The following is a 17,839-nucleotide window of genomic DNA, read 5'->3' as shown; positions in this document are numbered from 1 at the left end:
TCCGGTGCGTCTCACAGCGGGGGGGTCCGGTGCGTCTCACAGCGGGGGGGGTCCGGTGCGTCTCACAGCGGGGGGGTCCGGTGCGTCTCACAGCGGGGGGGTCCGGTGCGTCTCACAGCGGGGGGGTCCGGTGCGTCTCACAGCGGGGGGGTCCGGTGCGTCTCTGTTCTCCGTTCTAAGGATAAATTGGGTCCAAATTTTTGCCTGAATTCAGAAATGAAAACGGAGCCAAAAGACACACAGGACCCCAGTGCAATGCGCTCTGCAGCCGCTCCGGAGATGTGCCACAGCCTCCTGTCATGCAAATTGGATGCGGAGAAATTCTCATCCAATTTGCACTAGTGTGAACCCAGCCTTTGGGTGAATGAGTGGGTGAGCATGCGAGTAAGGGGGGGGGGGGGGGGGGGGCAACAAGTGGGTTGGAATAAATGAGTATGTGTGTGAATTGCCCGAGTGAATTAGTAAGTGGTGAGTGAATAAGTTGGAAGGTTAACAACTTGCCTACCGGGGCACTTTCACCCTCTTCCTGCCCAGGCCAATTCCCAGCTTTCAGCGCTCTCACACTTTGAATGACAATTATTCAATCAAGCAAAACTGTACTCATATGAAACTTTTATCATTTATTATTACAATAATGGGGCACTATCCCCCCCCCCCCCCACTGATACCAATGATGGGACACTATTCCTCCCACTGACACCAATGATGGGACACTATTCCTCCCACTGACACCAATGATGGGGCACTATTCCTCCCACTGACACCAATGTTGGGGTATGGTTTACTCCCATTGATTTCTGGCCTTCTTCTACTCCCACTGGCCACAGTCCAGCCCCCCTCAAAGTCTGAAGGACCTTTGTTTAGAACATTTGGAGGACCCCCCCCCCCTCCCCACCGGTTTAGAGGGACCTTTTTCTGTGTCCATGAAAAGTACAATGGTCACCTCAGCCTCCCACCCAGCAGCACACACTGCTTTCCACACCCTCCACGCTGCTCAGGAGCGATGTACCCGGCCCTTCTGGTTACAGGTGGGTGGGCAGCCATATTGTACAATATTATGGGGTCTAAAGACAACCTTTAATATGGGATGACTTTTGCCCACAAGAGATAATGATCTTAACCTCCTACCAGCATGGAAGGTGGGCAATATTCAGTGCTGCCACCTATAGGCGTACCTGTTCTGTGCTAGGAACACGCTCAAGTGCGCACCTCCAGCACTGTGACCTGGATGGTCACTGAGAGCTCCCAACCACATAGCAAAGACCAGGAGCCGGCAGGATGGGCTCTAACCATGTGATCAGCGTGACAACCAGGAATGTCTCCTAGGCTAAACTTTTCTTAAAGAGATGGTGGAAGGGGGTTTGTTTCTACTGGCATTGTGGACAATGGCAGCTATGGCGCTCACAGGGGTCAGGCAAGTCAAAAAAAAAAGTTCTTATCCAGCTTCTTTGGTTTCCTCAGACAAACCAGTCCTGGAGGCATCTACAAGGCCTGCCCATGCCACAACTGGGATCCTGGTCACAGCACCAATTGGCCAGCAATGGGATTTCTATGTATAGGGGACATAGAAAAAAAACTCATCCCCTGGAGGGGTAGGGTGAAACATCAATGGGAGTGGTACCCGGAGGAACTGAGGCTGTGGCCGCTCGTCACTATTTGATGTAGAGGCGCCGCACACTGACAGCTCAATGTACATGGGACACTTCGTTAGGTTGCCAATATTAAAATTTAGGCTCCAGCACCCCTTTCAGTGGACCACCCGAGCAACTCTTCTGAGCACTTAAGAGTTGCAGTCCTTCAAGGTTTTTACGGGTCTTCGTGAGCAGGTGAGAAATATCTTTGGTTCACCCTGTGTCAGGACTGGGTAGCGCTCCTGATCCTTAATAGCTGCTAGTCTAATTTTAGCATCCTGGTTTTGGCTGCAATACATTCTCCCTGCCTGTTTGTCCACCTGCAAGGTGATTAATGCGGTCAGTCTCCGGGTGGAAACCAAACCTGATTTAAGCCAGCCAAGCAGTCAGTCTCCGGGTGGAGACCAAACCTGATTTAAGCCAGCCAAGCCTGCAGTCTCATGCTTGCTATATGGCGTTTGTAACACATGTTCCAAGCTCTGTTTGGATTCTCCCGTTTATGACCTCAGATCCGATATCGACTATCCTCTGAACTCTACCTGCCTTTTGACTACAGATTTAACCCCGACTATTCTGAAGCTTGCCTGCCTTGTAACCAGACTGTCATTAAGCCACTCTGCCTGTGTGCCAACTGCAAGTGCCCGTTTGCTGTGGTAGTCATTGTGTATAAGTCCTGGAGGCAACAGAGTACCGGTAGGCCTGCTTTCCTCATGGGAAAAGGTGCTGCTATAGGTGAAGAACACAGAAGCCAGTGTTATGGGTAAGCGCAACACCCTGCTCCTTTGCACAGATGTACCACAAGGCTTCAGGTCCCAAGAGAGCCCCGCAGCACATCTGCGCATGCGCCGCTCCCTGATCATTTGCATGTGTACAGTGGTATACCGATGGGCTCTCCAGAATGCCAAGGCTGGGGAGAGCTCGTCGACAACTCTGCATGAGCCGTTTTATGGTGGCACCATGGAAGGGTGGAGGTTGGAGCCACCTGGGAGGCAAACTGGATTACTGCTTTAATCTCTTAGGACTTGTTCACTTGGCCAATAACACACACACACACACACACACACACACACACACACACACACACACACCTTACTAATGTAGTTTTAGTGAAGACAGTTGCACAACAAGCAGCCTCAGAAAACTGGCAGCAAAATAAAAAAGCAGCGATCACAGAGGAGCAGAAAAAAAATGAGATACAAAGACTTGCAAACCCAATAATGACCTTTATTAACATTAAACATAAAATGCCACCAGGCAAACGCACACCCACAGGGGATACAATTTTATTTTTTATAGGGAATGTTTAAAAGTGACCTACTCACCTCAGCGGCGAAGCCCACTTATACAAGTGCCTATACCCGGGGGGGGGGGGGGGGGGGAATAGATAATATACGCAATTTTTTTTCCCCGCGGTGCACAGGTGAGTCGTCAACCTCCTCCAAACAAGCTCTCAGGGAATGCCAACCAGCCTGAATATGATCCTGCACCCTGCTGAAGTGTATTCTTGCAAGATTTGGGCTCCTCAGAAGGAGGGTGAGGTCAGCACAGCCCCCCCGTACTATGAATATTGGAAGGTCCTCTTTAACAACAGTTTAGTTATCATGGCCCCCCCCTCCCCCCCATAAATCGTCTACCTCCTTAAAGGCTCATCAAGCCAAAACGGAGGCAGATCACAAATTAGAACAATGATGACTCAATGAGAAATGCATCCGCCAGACACCTGGCAGAAACACAAGAAGCTTCGAACTGATTCTTCATGAGAAAATAGAAAAACAAAAACCGTAACCAACAGAAAACGGGACTCAATCCCCAGAACGGGAACGAGTGACGTTATGGCTCTAGGCTGGGCAGAAAGCAGCCAGGCCCCAGAGTGCGCACAGCAGTCAGAGTTCACCAGACAATGTGGTTGTCTAGGGTTTCTCTGAGATTTTAAGCGTTTTGTCGAGTCCCCTGATAGACAAATCGTACACCACCTCCTCGATCTTCTTCACGTCGTATTTCAGGCCGTCGTAGCGCTTCCTCAGCGAGTCGTTTTTCAGGTTCAGCAGCCGGAAGCCAAAGTCCAGCTCGTTGATGAAGGTGGCGATGCGGATCGGTCTGGCGTAGTCGCCGGCTGTGACGCTGTTCACTGCCAACCTGGACTGGGAAGGAACATAAGAGCGTCTAATGTCAGAAACAAACTCACGGACCCAGACCAAAGCGTAATATTAAAGCCCATCTGTGGCGGCACCACAGCTTCCTCCACAGCTCCCTGCGAGCCCCCCCACCAATCCACAACTCCTGCGTGGAAGGCGCCAGGTTGTTGGCTTGTTTATTGATTTCTTCACACAGAAAGCCTCCCCTCCAGGCGCCAGACCCAATGGACCACAGGTACCCAGTGCTCCCTCTCCCTTCCGACCCAGAGGATGCCTGCCCAGAGACCTGCCTCCATAGACCCCTCAGAACCCATCATCCAGCACCTGAACCTTCCTGTCTCTCTTCCCTTTGCCATGCCCTATTTCCACCCAGAGGATCCCTGCCCCTTTCCGTGCCCATTAAAGCTCTGTAGACTGTTTCCCCGTTGCTGTGCCGGATTTCCTTCACATGGACGCTTAAACCTTGCTGTGTCGTTCTACTGCCCGGAGGATCACTTCCCCTTGTCTTGTCTTATTGCCCATGTGGACCGTTTCCCCTCAGAGGGCAATCTCCCCTTTGCCAAGCTCATTGCTACTCCCTCAACTGTTCAGTCGTGTTGTCCCCACTGCTACTCAGTGAGCGGCATATCTTTCTGTGCCATGGCCCAACGCCACCCTTCCTGTACCCCCAAGACTGTGCTCCTAGTACGTCACATCTCTGGGCAAAGAGCAGGTATGCGAAGAAGGACCCCACCTCCTGTAAACAGAAATGGAGAGGATTCGGCACTGGAGTGGACGTCACTGTGGTTTTAGATCAGTGGTCTTCCAAACTGTGGCCCAGGGGCCAGACGCGGCCCATTGCTTGCTTTTATCAGGCCCTTGGGGCATTATTCCCTCCACTGTCATCAATAGGGCACAGTTCTTGCCACTAATACCAACAATGGGGCACTATTTTCACTGATACCAATGATGGGACACTATTTCTCCCAACGAGGGGGGGGGGGCACTATTCCAACGATGGGGGGGGGGGGGGGTACTGTTCCTCCCAACGATGGGGGGGGGCACTGTTCCTCCCACCGACGGGGGGGGGGGGGGCACTGTTCCTCCCACCGACACCCAACGATGGGGGGGGGGCACCGTTCCTCCCACCGACACCCAACGATGGCGGGGGGGGGGGGCACTATTCCTCCCACTAATACCCAAGAGGGGATGCGGTTTACTCCCAACAACGACATTTTCTACTCTAGCTGGCCAGTCCAGCCCCCCCTAAAGTTTGAAGGACATAAAACGGGCCCCTTGTTTTGAAGGTTTGGAGACCCATGCTTAAAGTTTAGATTAGTAAAAAAGTCTAATTGCCCTTTTTATTTATGTCAGTGATCAGTTTGGGGGGGGGGGGGTGCCCTAGAGATCAGCTCTAGAATACCTACCCCCCACATCTTCACAATACTTGGAGACTCTCCATGCTTCTCACCTCAGTAATGAATTGTCAGAACAATCCCCTCCACTCCCACCCTCACCACCGCCTACAGCCTTGGAGAACTACCAGCCCAACGACACAATTCTCATCTCCCCCCCCCCCTTTCAGATCTTATGAAGAACACCATACAAATGGCAGCTGTGCCTCATCTACTTACCAGCTCACTGGCCAGGTTCAGTACACCAGACAGGTAATCTTCAATATCCAGGTGGAAACCTTTCTCCCGCCCAGACTCAACTAGAAGAGAAGATCATCATTAGAGGATGCAATGCTGCATGTGGGCTCCCTTATGTAATGAAGACGACAACTACGTCATTTATTAATTTACCGATATCTGAAGCTCAGTCCTGAAATTCTCTGTAATCACCAATCAGAACGGAGAACCTGATGAATTGGTGGTTGTAAAAGCCAAACACAGGCAACTGTTTAACCACTTAAGGACCGCCTCCTGCACATTTACGTCGGCAGAATGGCACGGCTGGGCAGGTACAGGTACGTCCTGTACTAGTACCCAGCCGTGAGTCGCGGGCGCGCTCCCGCGACCCGGTCCGAAGCACCGGGACCGGCGGACCCGATCGCCGCTGGAGCCCCGTGATCGTTCCCTGGAGCTGAAGAACGGGGAGAGCCGTGTGTAAACACAGATTCCCCGTTCTTCACTGTGGCGGCATCGATCGTGTGTTCCCTTTTATAGGGGGACACAATCAATGACGTCATACCTACAGCCACACCCCCTACAGTTGTAAACACACTTCAGGTCATACATAACCCCTTCAGCACCCCCTAGTGGTTAACTCCCAAACTGCAATTGTCATTTTCACAGTAAATCCAGTGCAATTTTAATGCATTTTTGCTGTGAAAATGACAATGGTCCCAAAAATGTGTCAAAATTGTCCGAAGTGTCCGCCATAATGTCGCAGTCACAAAAAAAAAAAAAACGCTGATCGCCGCCATTAGTAGAAACATTTTTTTTTAAAATAAAAATGCAATAAAACTATCCCCTATTTTGTAAACGCTATAAATTTTGCGCAAACCAACCGATTTAACGCTTATTGCGATTTTTTTTTACCAACAATAGGTAGAATACGTATCGGCCTAAACTGAGGAAAAACATTTTTTTTATATATTTTTGGGGGATATTTATGATAGCAAAAAGTAAAAAATATTGTTTTTCAAAATTGTCGCTCTATTTTTGTTTATAGCGCAAAAAATAAAAACCGCAGAGGTGATCAAATACCACCAAAAGAAAGCTCTATTTGTGGGGAAAAAAAGGACGTCAATTTTGTTTGGGAGCCACGTCGCACGACCGCGCAATTGTCAGTTAAAGCAACGCAGTGCCGAATCGCAAAAAGGGGCCTGGTCCGGGTCTTAAGTGGTTAAGGCAGAGTTCCAGCTTAAACCTTACTAGACTTAAAAAGTGTCACCTCCCCCCTCCTAACACATATGCTGACTAACCTGTGTAAAAACAATGTAGATACTTGGCCATTACCTGGAACCCCCAAATATTATAAAAAAAATAAAATTGGATAAAGACCCTAGAGAATAAAATGCCGATTGGTGAAAAATTTTATGTCAAATGCCATTTGTGCAGCAGATTCTCAACCCCAATATTTTTAGCAAATGTAATAAAATGTCAAATTAACCACTTCAGCCCCGGACCATTTGGCTGGCCAAAGACCAGAGCCCTTTTTGCAATTCGGCACTGCGTCGCTTTAACTGACAATTGCGCGTGTGACGTGGCTCCCAAAAAAATTGACGCCTCCCCCCCACAAATAGAGATTTCTTTTGGTAGTATTTGATCACTTCTGCGTTACTTTTTTTTTGTTTATAGCCCCCCAAAAAAACAAAACAAAAAAAGTTTTTTTTTTTTTTTTTAATTGTTACTTTGTTTAAAGCCGCCCCCCCCAAAAAAAGATAAATTTATTTTAAATTTATTTTATAATATATATATATATATATATATATATATATATATATATATATATATATATATATATATATATATATATATATATATATATATATATATATATATATATATATATATATATATATATATATATATATATATATATCAGTTTAGGCCGATACGTATTCTACATTTTTTTTTTTAACCAAAAATAATCGCAATGAGCGTTTATTGATCGGTTTGCACAAAAGTTATAGCGTCTAAAAAAAATAGGGGATGGTTTTATGGCATTTTTACACTAGTAATGGTGGCGATCAGCGATTTTTTTTTTGTGACTGCGACATTATGGCGGACACATCGGACACTTTCAAAACATTTTTGGGACTATTGTCATTTTTACAGCGATCAGTGGTATAAAAAAACTGAAAGACTCACTGCAAAGCTCCTGACATTTTTATAACATTATTTTAACGTCCAGTGTGCATGATGATGCCTTAAAAGCGGAGGTCCGCCAAATTTTTCATTTTTTTTTGGAAAAGTCAGCAGCTACAAATACTGTCCTGGGCGCCCGCGATGTCGGCACCCGAGGCCGACCCGTCGCTTGGTCCTCGAATGATGCTGCTGCCGCCATTGTCGGTGAGGGAATCAGGAAGTGAAGCCTTGCAGCTTTACCTCCCAGTTCCCTGCTGCGCAATCCAAATGGTCCCTGCTGTCTTCTGAGACCCGCGTGTCTCCCAGAAGACGGAGGGAAGTGACGTAGACCCCCACAGATTCTGCGGGGGTCTATGCCCGGAAGTGGGTGCAAATAGCTGTATTATACAGGCATCTGTACACCCCCCCCCCCTGAAAGGTGCCAAATGTGACACCGGAGGGCACTGATGAGGTGGCAGACTGGCAGTGAATGACTATTAAGCTGCAGTGTGGGCACTGAGGATCTGTACTGGTGGGCACTGGTGTGCTCTAATAGGCTCCACTGGTGGATACCGATAGGCTGCACTGGTGGGCAATAGGCTGCACCCAAGCTCTCCACCCTAAACAATAACCTCTCCACCCTAAATTTGTTGAGATGAAGGAAAAATAAAAAGAAGAAATTGGCCTAAAATATCGGCCACAAAAAAAAAAAAAAAAAAAAAAAAAAAAATGGCAACATATATCGGCCGCCCCGATTTCTAAATATCGTCATCGGCCAGAAAAAAACCCATATCGGTCTACCTCTAAAATATATACATTTTAAGCATATCATTTGTGTCACTTGTCTTCAAAATAGCACGGATAAAAACAAACTTGAATTACTTTGTTGTAGCTGTGGAAAAAAATTAAAATGAAGGCCCAGATTCACGTAGGGAGCGCGTATTTGTGAGCGGGCGCAACGTATCCTATTTACGCTACGCCTCTGCAACTTTGACAAGGCGTAAATAGGCCGGCGTAAGCCCGCCTAATTCAAATGTGGAACATGTGGGCGTGTTTTGTTCATTTATTGTGACCCTACCTAAATGACGCTTTTTACGAATGGTGCATGCTCCAAATTAACCCACAAAAAGCCAATGCTTTCGATGCGAACGTAAATGACGCATAGCCCTATTTGCGAACGACTTCCGCAATGACGTAATCGACGGAAAATTTGACGCTGGCCGAACGTCCTTACTTAACATTGGCTGCGCCTCATATAGCAGGGGTAACTTTATGGCGGAAAAAGCCCAACGTAAACTGCGTATCTGTACTGCGACGGCCGGGCGTACGTTTGTGAATTGGCTGATTTACATATTCTAAGCGTAAATCAGCGTACACGCCCCTAGCGGCCAACGTAAATATGCAGTTGAGATACGACGCCGTAGGAGACCTACGGTGGTCGTATCCTAGACAAATTCTGGCATATCTGATTCTTTGAATCATGCGCCAAGATACGATGCCTCACACTCAGAGATACGACGGCGTATCTGGGGATACGCCGTCGTATCTCCTACCTGAATCTGGGCCTAAATCTCCCAAAAAACAGATTTGCATAATTTCACAAATACAATACCGTTTTATTATCTCAGTATAAACATTCTGGCAGCACGGTTCCGAAGTGGGTAACGGAAGGTAAGTAGTCAGGAGTAAAGAGGGGTGAGCGCTTTATCGCAGGGTGCGACAACAGTGACTTACTTCCCAGTATCGTACACACGGCCTCCCGGGTCACCAGCTGCTCGCTCTCCAGGTAGACCAGGAACGCCGCCTGGAACACGAGACGCTGCAGGACAAACCGCCACTGATCATGAAACCTGCGGGGGGGGGAAGACAAAGAAAAGGCCGCGTCACCGACATCACTAATCCCACTAACCTACGCTGGGAAAAAAAAAGAAATAAAAATAAAAATAAAAAAAACACACCATTTACTGGTATAGGAAGAGCACTACTCGTATATAAAACTGTCACATAATTATCTTACAAAACATTTCAACCATTTTTTTCTTGCTTTGAATGCAAATGGAATCCCACCCCTTTCTGTCGGCCCTTCAACCACCTCGTCTACCGGGACAAAATCGATCATTTTTATAAAAAAACATTTTTTACTGAATTAAAGCGGAGGACCGCCCACCGCTGCAAAAATTAAAAGCCAGCAGCTGCGGATTTTTACTAATTGGACACTTGCCTATCCTGGGATCCGGCGATGTCGGCACCGCAGCTGACGTTTCCATCAGGTGCATGCCCCCTCCATTGCGAGTAAGGGAACCCGGTAGTGTAGTTTTACGGCTTCACATCGGCAACCCTACTGCCCCAACGGGGAGGATGAGAGAGCCCGGGCGGTGATGTCAATACATGCAGCTGTGGCTCCCAGAAGTGGGAACAGGTTACCTTTCCGTCTCTCTCCCCCCCCCCCCCAAAAGGTGCCAAACGTGGCACCAGAGGTGGGGAGAAGTACAACGAGTGGAAGTTCCACTTTTGGGTGGCACTCCGCTTTAAAACAGATTAATTTGTTGTGATTAGTTGTGTCTGTACCATGTGATCACTGTGACCAATCACAGTGATCAACACAATGAAAGGCATGAATAAAAGCCATTGTGTACAGTTGTCATGTGATCTGCGGTGATTGGTCAGAGCAATCACATGGTACGGACAGCGGGCCGGTACAGTGATCGGTCATCCGCTGTCTCCACCAGGTGACAGATCGTGCCAGGGTACGGCCCGTGGGGCCCGCTAGCCGTGATCCTAGGACATAATATGGCATCCTTCCAGAACAACAGGGCACCCGTCGGGCCATCCTTTTACAATAGGCTAGATGGGAAGGGGTTAACCACTTGCCTACCATGGTGTTTATAAACGTACCTTGGTAGACGGGTGGCTACGAATGACTTGAAGCCCGAGCCATTTACTGATCATGTGAACGGATGTCTGTCCCACAGGCTACCATTCACGTCCCAATGTGGACTTCAAGTCGGTTCAGTTCTCCATGTATTGGTGAAGCGGTGCCTCCTGTAGGCAGTGACGGCAACACTTCCTGTCCCAGTGGCACAACAGGAAACGAGAGACAATCTCTTCGAAGTGAAGGGAAATTGCCTCTTGGTTGTCACCAGGACAGACAGAGCCCCCCCCCCGCAAAACTTTCCAGCACCGACCCCTGAAACATACAGAGTGGGAGATGTCCCAACGTGAATGGTCTGCATCGGCCCTTACCGGTAATACTGTTCACAGGAGAACTTAGTCGCCAGTTCTTTGAGCTGCGTCTGGACGGTGCCAAAATGTTCTCGCACTTTCAAGCTCATGGCAGGAACTGAGGGGGGAAAAACACGAAGGGGTGGGGCGTTAATTATGACAGTGACTCCGCCCAGAATGTTCCCGTTTTCTGCAGAAGCGGCCGAGCGGATTTATATTTAGCAGTTTTGGTGATTTCATCTCCACCCCCAGGATCCGATTCACCCAATTGTAACCAGAGGAGCAAATAAATACCCGGGGGGGGGGGGGGGGATACACACACAAAACCATTGTGGACACAATACACAACATTGGATAGGCTGCTTGCCGGCTAATCCCTTCACTAGCAAAATATTCTGATGACTTACGGGGAGGGGCGGAGTCAGACAGCGCGGCGTACTCACTGGTTTTGAATCCCTCCTTCTGGTGGACTCCCTGAAGAAGGATAAGGATCTCCCGAGCCGACTGCTCCAAAGTCTGCACCACCTTCCGGATATCCTGCAGAGAACAAACAAACAGCTTTTATACATTGGATGGGGGGGGGGGGGGGAACACACCGATATCGCCCCAATCCCCATCTCACCCATCCCCCATATCATTCTCCTCCAACATCTGATATCCATAGCTGGGAACTTGGCGGCTTTGATCCGCCAATACCGGAATTAGGATCCGTTTACCGGTCACCGCCGGAATGGTTACATCAGAATTTCTATTCTGGAAATGTAAAACCCCCGTTGGACTTAATAGAATTTCCATGAATCTTCCAGGACAGCTTACTTAGAGAGGTGATAGGCTCCGCCCTTTACAGGAAACACAAATCAGAGAAAGTTTAAAAGGCCCCTCCCTTCCACCTCAGTTTGTATTGAAGAAGATAGAGGGACCTTCCACCATGTGCATAAGGAAGGAAAAAGGGTAGCGGACGACTTTTAATAAACGGACATTTACCTGTGCCAAGTTCGCTGCTCTCCCCGCTCCTCTGCGCCTCCCATTCACATTCCGGGCACACGGCGGTGACAGCTTTTGGCTTCACGGCCGTGCACACACTGCGCGAGTCGCGCTGCGCTCCTGGAATGGACAGGCGTTCTCTCCCAGGAGATCGCCTAGAAGGAGGGGCCACCTAGGCGGAAGTAGGAAGTCCCACTCCTAACGAAGCTCACACTCCCCCCCCCCCCCCCCCCCCCCCAAAAAAAAATGACATGCCAAACGTGGCATGTAAGGCCCCTTTCACACTGGGGCGGCATCGGCGGTAAAGCGGCCCCATTTTTAGCGATGCTTTACTGTCAATTTCGCTGCGCTATTTGGCCGCTAGCGGCCGAGAAAGTGTTGAAGCCACCGGGATGCTAAACATCAAACCTCTAAAGCTCTAGACCAGTGGTCTCCAAACTGCGGCCCAGGAGCCAGATGTGGCCCTTTGCTTGCTTTTACCCAGCCCTTTGGGCGTTATTCCCTCCACTGTCAGCAACAGTGGGCATAGTTACTGCCCCCCCACTGGCACTGATAGGGCGCCATCCCTCCCATTTCTACCAATGACGGGGGGGCGCCATCCCTCCCATTTCTACCAATGACGGGGGGGGCGCCATCCCTCCCATTTCTACCAATGACGGGGGGGCGCCATCCCTCCCATTTCTACCAATGACGGGGGGGCGCCATCCCTCCCATTTCTACCAATGACGGGGGGGCGCCATCCCTCCCATTTCTACCAATGACGGGGGGGGCGCCATCCCTCCCATTTCTACCAATGACGGGGGGGCGCCATCCCTCCCATTTCTACCAATGACGGGGGGGCGCCATCCCTCCCATTTCTACCAATGACTGGGGGCGCCATCCCTCCCATTTCTACCAATGACTGGGGGCGCTATCCCTCCCATTTCTACCAATGACGGGAGGCGCTATCCCTCCCATTTCTACCAATGACGGGAGGCGCTATCCCTCCCATTTCTACCAATGACGGGAGGCGCTATCCCTCCCATTTCTACCAATGACGGGAGGCGCTATCCCTCCCATTTCTACCAATGACAGAGGGGGCTATCCCTCCCATTTCTACCAATGACGGGAGGCGCTATCCCTCCCATTTCTACCAATGACAGAGGGGGCTATCCCTCCCATTTCTACCAATGATGGGGGGGGGCTATCCCTCCCATTTCCACCAATGACGGGAGGCGCTATCCCTCCCATTTCTACCAATCACAGAGGGGGCTATCCCTCCCATTTCTACCAATCACAGAGGGGGCTATCCCTCCCATTTCTACCAATGATGGGGGGGGCTATCCCTCCCATTTCTACCAATGACTGGGCGCTATCCCTCCCATTTCTACCAATGACGGGGGGGGGGCTATCCCTCCCATTTCTACCAATGACTGGGCGCTATCCCTCCCATTTCTACCAATGACGGGGGGGGCCATCCCTCCCATTTCTACCAATGACGGGGGGGCGCTATCCCTTCCATTTCTACCAATGACGGGGGGCGCTATCCCTTCCATTTCTACCAATGACGGGGGCGCTATCCCTCCCATTTCTACCAATGACGGGGGGCGCTATCCCTCCCATTTCTACCAATGACGGGGGGCGCTATCCCTCCCATTTCTACCAATGACGGGGGGCGCTATCCCTCCCATTTCTACCAATGACGGGGGGCGCTATCCCTCCCATTTCTACCAATGACGGGGGGCGCTATCCCTCCCATTTCTACCAATGACGGGTGCGCTATCCCTCCCATTTCTACCAATGACCGGCGGCGCTATCCCTCCCATTTCTACCAATGACGGGGCGCTATCTCTCCCATTTCTACCAATGACGGGGCGCTGTCCCTCCCATTTCTACCAATGACGGGGCGCTGTCCCTCCTATTTCTACCAATGACGGGGCAATATTTCTCCCATTGACACCAATAATGGGGTACTATTCCTCCTCTTGATACTAACAATGGGGCATTATTACTCCCCTCCAATGCGGCACGGTTTTCTTCTTTTGATGCCAGGACATTTTCTACTTTCACTGGCCACAGTGCGGCCCCCCCCTAAAGTTTGAGGGAAAGTAAACCAGTCCTTTTTATTAGAAAGTTTGAAGACCCCCCCCTGCTCTAGAGAAATCAGCACATGCAAGTACGCATCTTGGGGGTCCAGGGTACCCATAAAATCTCTTTGAAGTAAAAGATTTCTCACTGTGTAAATCCTTTTCGATCCGGAGTTTTTGGAACACCAGAAACCTGCTGAGTAGGCTCAGATCGATCGTCATCGAAACCTGCCTGAGGGTTTCTGGATAAGAACCAGGAGAGAGTAGAAACCCTGAAATATTTGATTGTCAGGAACAATTACCTGACCCAATTCCCACTGGGAGACTCGATTTAACATCGCCCGTTTCCTTACACGGTCTCTCGGCAGTCGCGGGGTGGGAGAAACCTGACCGTATTCTATGAAGGACATCAAATGATGCCGACCTGCCATCATGGAGTTATCTTGGAAGAAGCTTCAGTAGTAAAGAATGCTCAAGTCTTGGCCTTGTCTCTTAAAAAAAGACCACTTCTTTTTAGCCTGATATTTGGCCGATTTATTTGCCCCGAGGGCCAAAAAAAAAGGTTTCTTGCTACGAAATGCGTTACTTTTCACAGTGGAGCGCGTCAAAACCGTCTCTAAAAGTAGAGCCAAATAAGAGCTTTCCTTCGAAGGGGATTCCACGCGATTTATTTTTAGATGTGATGTCATCTTCCCAGGACTCACAGGAGACACCCCGAGGGGCACTCACAGGAGACACCCCGAGGGGCACTCACAGGAGACACCCCGAGGGGCACTCACAGGAGACACCCCGAGGGGCACTCACAGGAGACACCCCGAGGGGCACTCACAGGAGACACCCCGAGGGGCACTCACAGGAGACACCCCGAGGGGCACTCACAGGAGACACCCCGAGGGGCACTCATGAGTGCCTAGGTGTGCTTATCAGTATCGCGACACCAATGGGCACTCACAGGCGTGCCCATCAGTCGCCCATGTGTGCCCACCGATGGGCACAAGCGACACCATCAGTGTCGCCTAAGTGTGCCCATCAGTATCGCGACACCGACGGGCACCCACAGGCAGCACCGACGGGCACCCCTGCTATGGAGGCACTGGCAGGCATTGCCGATCGCCACTGATTGGCATCATATGTGGGCACATATTGGCATCTCATGTGGCCATGGGTGGCATACCTGGTGGTCATCAGTGGCAGCCATCCCGGCGAACCACCGATCGCGGCGATGCGCACCGGGTTGTTATCCTGATCACGTCCGGCCAGGATTACAGAACCACTTTCCCAACAACATGTTGCTCTATGGTGGGCGGGAAACGGTATTCTGAAGGTTTATAGAAGTGTCAGGCTACCTAGGATCGGCAATTGCCACACTTCTTATTTATGGGCTTGCCAGTCTAAAAAGAACCTTGCAAAAAAAAAATAAAAAAAAAATAAAAAACAGCCACTCACATTTAAGAGAGGAGATGTACATGCCTTGGCAGAAGCAGCCGATGAACCAGCTTGGCAGGGTGTGTCCTCCTCGCCAGGGGGCGTTGTCAGCATCCATGTTGCGTCCAGTAACCGCCTCATTGGCGCCTGTGGCACTTGCTCCCCTGCCAGACTAAAATGATAATCTATAGCGAGACCGCGAGGGACCCACCAGCGAGGGACCCCACCAGCGAGGGAACCCACCAGCGAGGGAACCCAAAAGCGAGGGACCCACCAGCGAGGGACCCCACCAGCGGTCGCCCTGCACAGTCTCAGGCCTTGAAGGAAAGGAATCCTCGCGGCCAGAAATGAATCGTTAGTCAGGTTGAAAAAAGACACAAGTCCAACCAAAAAATGATATATACACAATAGGGAGTCTCTTCCACATTCTCACAGCTCTTACTGTGAAGAAACCTTTCCGTATTTGGAGACGAGCATAGGGACTTCTGAATCTAGAAAGGGGGTCCGGTGACCAGAACAGGAGAAAGAAACAAACATTCCTGGAGGGTTCTGGAAACACAAAAACAAACTGAAGTGCAAGGGAAGGGGGAGGGGCCTTTTAAACTCTTTATGATTTGTGTTTCCCGTAGAATCTCATCTAAGTAAGCTGACCTGAAAATGTAGGGGGGGGGGGGGGGGACAAAGCGCAATGTGTGATGTCATCTCTCCGAGTCATGCACTAATAATCCCCCCCCAATCCCTCCATGGTACCCCTCACCTCGCCCCCCATGGTACCCCCTCCTCACCCCCCCTATCCCTCCATGGTACCCCCTCCTCCACCACCCATATCCCTCCATGGTACCCTCTCCTCACCCCCCCTATCCCTCCATGGTACCCCCTCCTCACCCCCCTATCCCTCCATGGTACCCCCTCCTCCACCCCCCATATCCCTCCATGAAACCCCCTCCTCCACCCCCCATATCCCTCCATGGTACCCCCTCCTCACCCCCCCTATCCCTCCATGGTACCCCCTCCTCCACCCCCCATATCCCTCCATGGAACCCCCTCCTCCACCCCCCATATCCCTCCATGGAACCCCCTCCTCCACCCCCCATATCCCTCCATGGTACCCCCTCCTCACCCACCATATCCCTCCATGGTACCCCCTCCTCACCCACCATATCCCTCCATGGTACCCCCTCCTCACCCCCCCTATCCCTCCATGGTACCCCCTCCTCACCCCCCCTATCCCTCCATGGTACCCCCTCCTCCACCCCCCATATCCCTCCATGAAACCCCCTCCTCCACCCCCCATATCCCTCCATGGTACCCCCTCCTCACCCCCCCTATCCCTCCATGGTACCCCCTCCTCCACCACCCATATCCCTCCATGGTACCCCCTCCTCACCCCCCCTATCCCTCCATGGTACCCCCTCCTCACCCCCCTATCCCTCCATGGTACCCCCTCCTCCACCCCCCATATCCCTCCATGGTACCCCCTCCTCACCCCCCCTATCCCTCCATGGTACCCCCTCCTCCACCCCCCATATCCCTCCATGGAACCCCCTCCTCCACCCCCCATATCCCTCCATGGTACCCCCTCCTCACCCCCCATATCCCTCCATGGTACCCCCTCCTCACCCACCATATCCCTCCATGGTACCCCCTCCTCACCCACCATATCCCTCCATGGTACCCCCTCCTCACCCACCATATCCCTCCATGGTACCCCCTCCTCACCCCCCATATCACTCCATGGTACCCCCTCCTCACCCCCCATATCACTCCATGGTACCCCCTCCTCACCAATATATCCCTCCATGGTACCCCCTCCTCACCTCCATAACCCTCCATGGTACCCCCTCCTCACACACCATATCCCCCCTCCTCACCTCCCATATGCCTCCATGGTTCCCCCTCCTCATCCACCATATCCCTCCATGGTACCCCCTCCTCACCCACCATATCCCTCCATGGTACCCCCTCCTCACCTCCATGGTACCCCCTCCTCACCTCCATATCCCTCCATGGTACCCCCTCCTCACCAATATATCCCTCCATGGTACCCCCTCCTCACCAATATATCCCTCCATGGTACCCCCTCCTCACCCCCCATATCCCTCCATGGTACCCCCTCCTCACCCCCCATATCCCTCCATGGTACCCCCTCCTCACCCCCCATATCCCTCCATGGTACCCACTCCTCACCTCCCCCATATCCCTCCATGGTACCCCCTCCTCACCTCCCGGGTCTCCTGGTCGGCGCTCAGGCCGCTCTGTAACCGGACGAACATATCTGTCACCGACATCGTGCTGCTGCTTCACCGAAGACTCAGAGTGTGACGTCACTCATAGGGGCGGGGAGTTAGCGGATCAGCCTCTACCAGCGAGAGCGGGAGAGACAGAGCGGCACTTCCGGTGACGCCATCATCCCGGGCAGGAAGTGATAATCCATAATATCTGTAGTGATAATAAAAATTAAAATGTAATACATGATAAGAATAATAAGTAATGAAAACACATAAAAAATTATAAATACAAAAATATTTTTAAACATTCCTATTAAGAAATAACAAATAATAGGAAGTAACATTATAATTAACACAAATAAATAATACATAAAA

General features: G+C 50.7%; 1 protein-coding gene across 2 annotated transcripts; it reads right to left on the bottom strand.

The window, feature by feature from the left end:
* Positions 1-2,834: 2,834 nt before the first annotated feature.
* Positions 2,835-17,619, bottom strand: TSN (translin). Of its 2 annotated transcripts, none has more exons than XM_040358280.1 (6): positions 17,459-17,619; positions 11,169-11,298; positions 10,783-10,879; positions 9,274-9,389; positions 5,380-5,459; positions 2,835-3,772 (listed from the first exon to the last, which is right to left on the bottom strand). In XM_040358280.1, the coding sequence occupies exons 1-6, from the start codon at positions 17,522-17,524 to the stop codon at positions 3,542-3,544; spliced, it is 720 nt and encodes a 239-aa protein (XP_040214214.1). In that variant the 5' UTR covers positions 17,525-17,619; the 3' UTR covers positions 2,835-3,541. The 2 variants fall into 2 exon arrangements, with proteins under 2 accessions (XP_040214214.1, XP_040214215.1); XM_040358281.1 differs by having other exon boundaries at positions 11,205-11,298; positions 17,459-17,611.
* Between the last annotated feature and the right edge of the window lie 220 nt (positions 17,620-17,839).

This window comes from Rana temporaria, chromosome 6 (assembly GCF_905171775.1).
Source record: "Rana temporaria chromosome 6, aRanTem1.1, whole genome shotgun sequence".
In the NCBI taxonomy this organism is placed as follows: Eukaryota; Metazoa; Chordata; class Amphibia; order Anura; family Ranidae; genus Rana; species Rana temporaria.
This window is presented reverse-complemented; position numbering and strand designations above follow the sequence as displayed.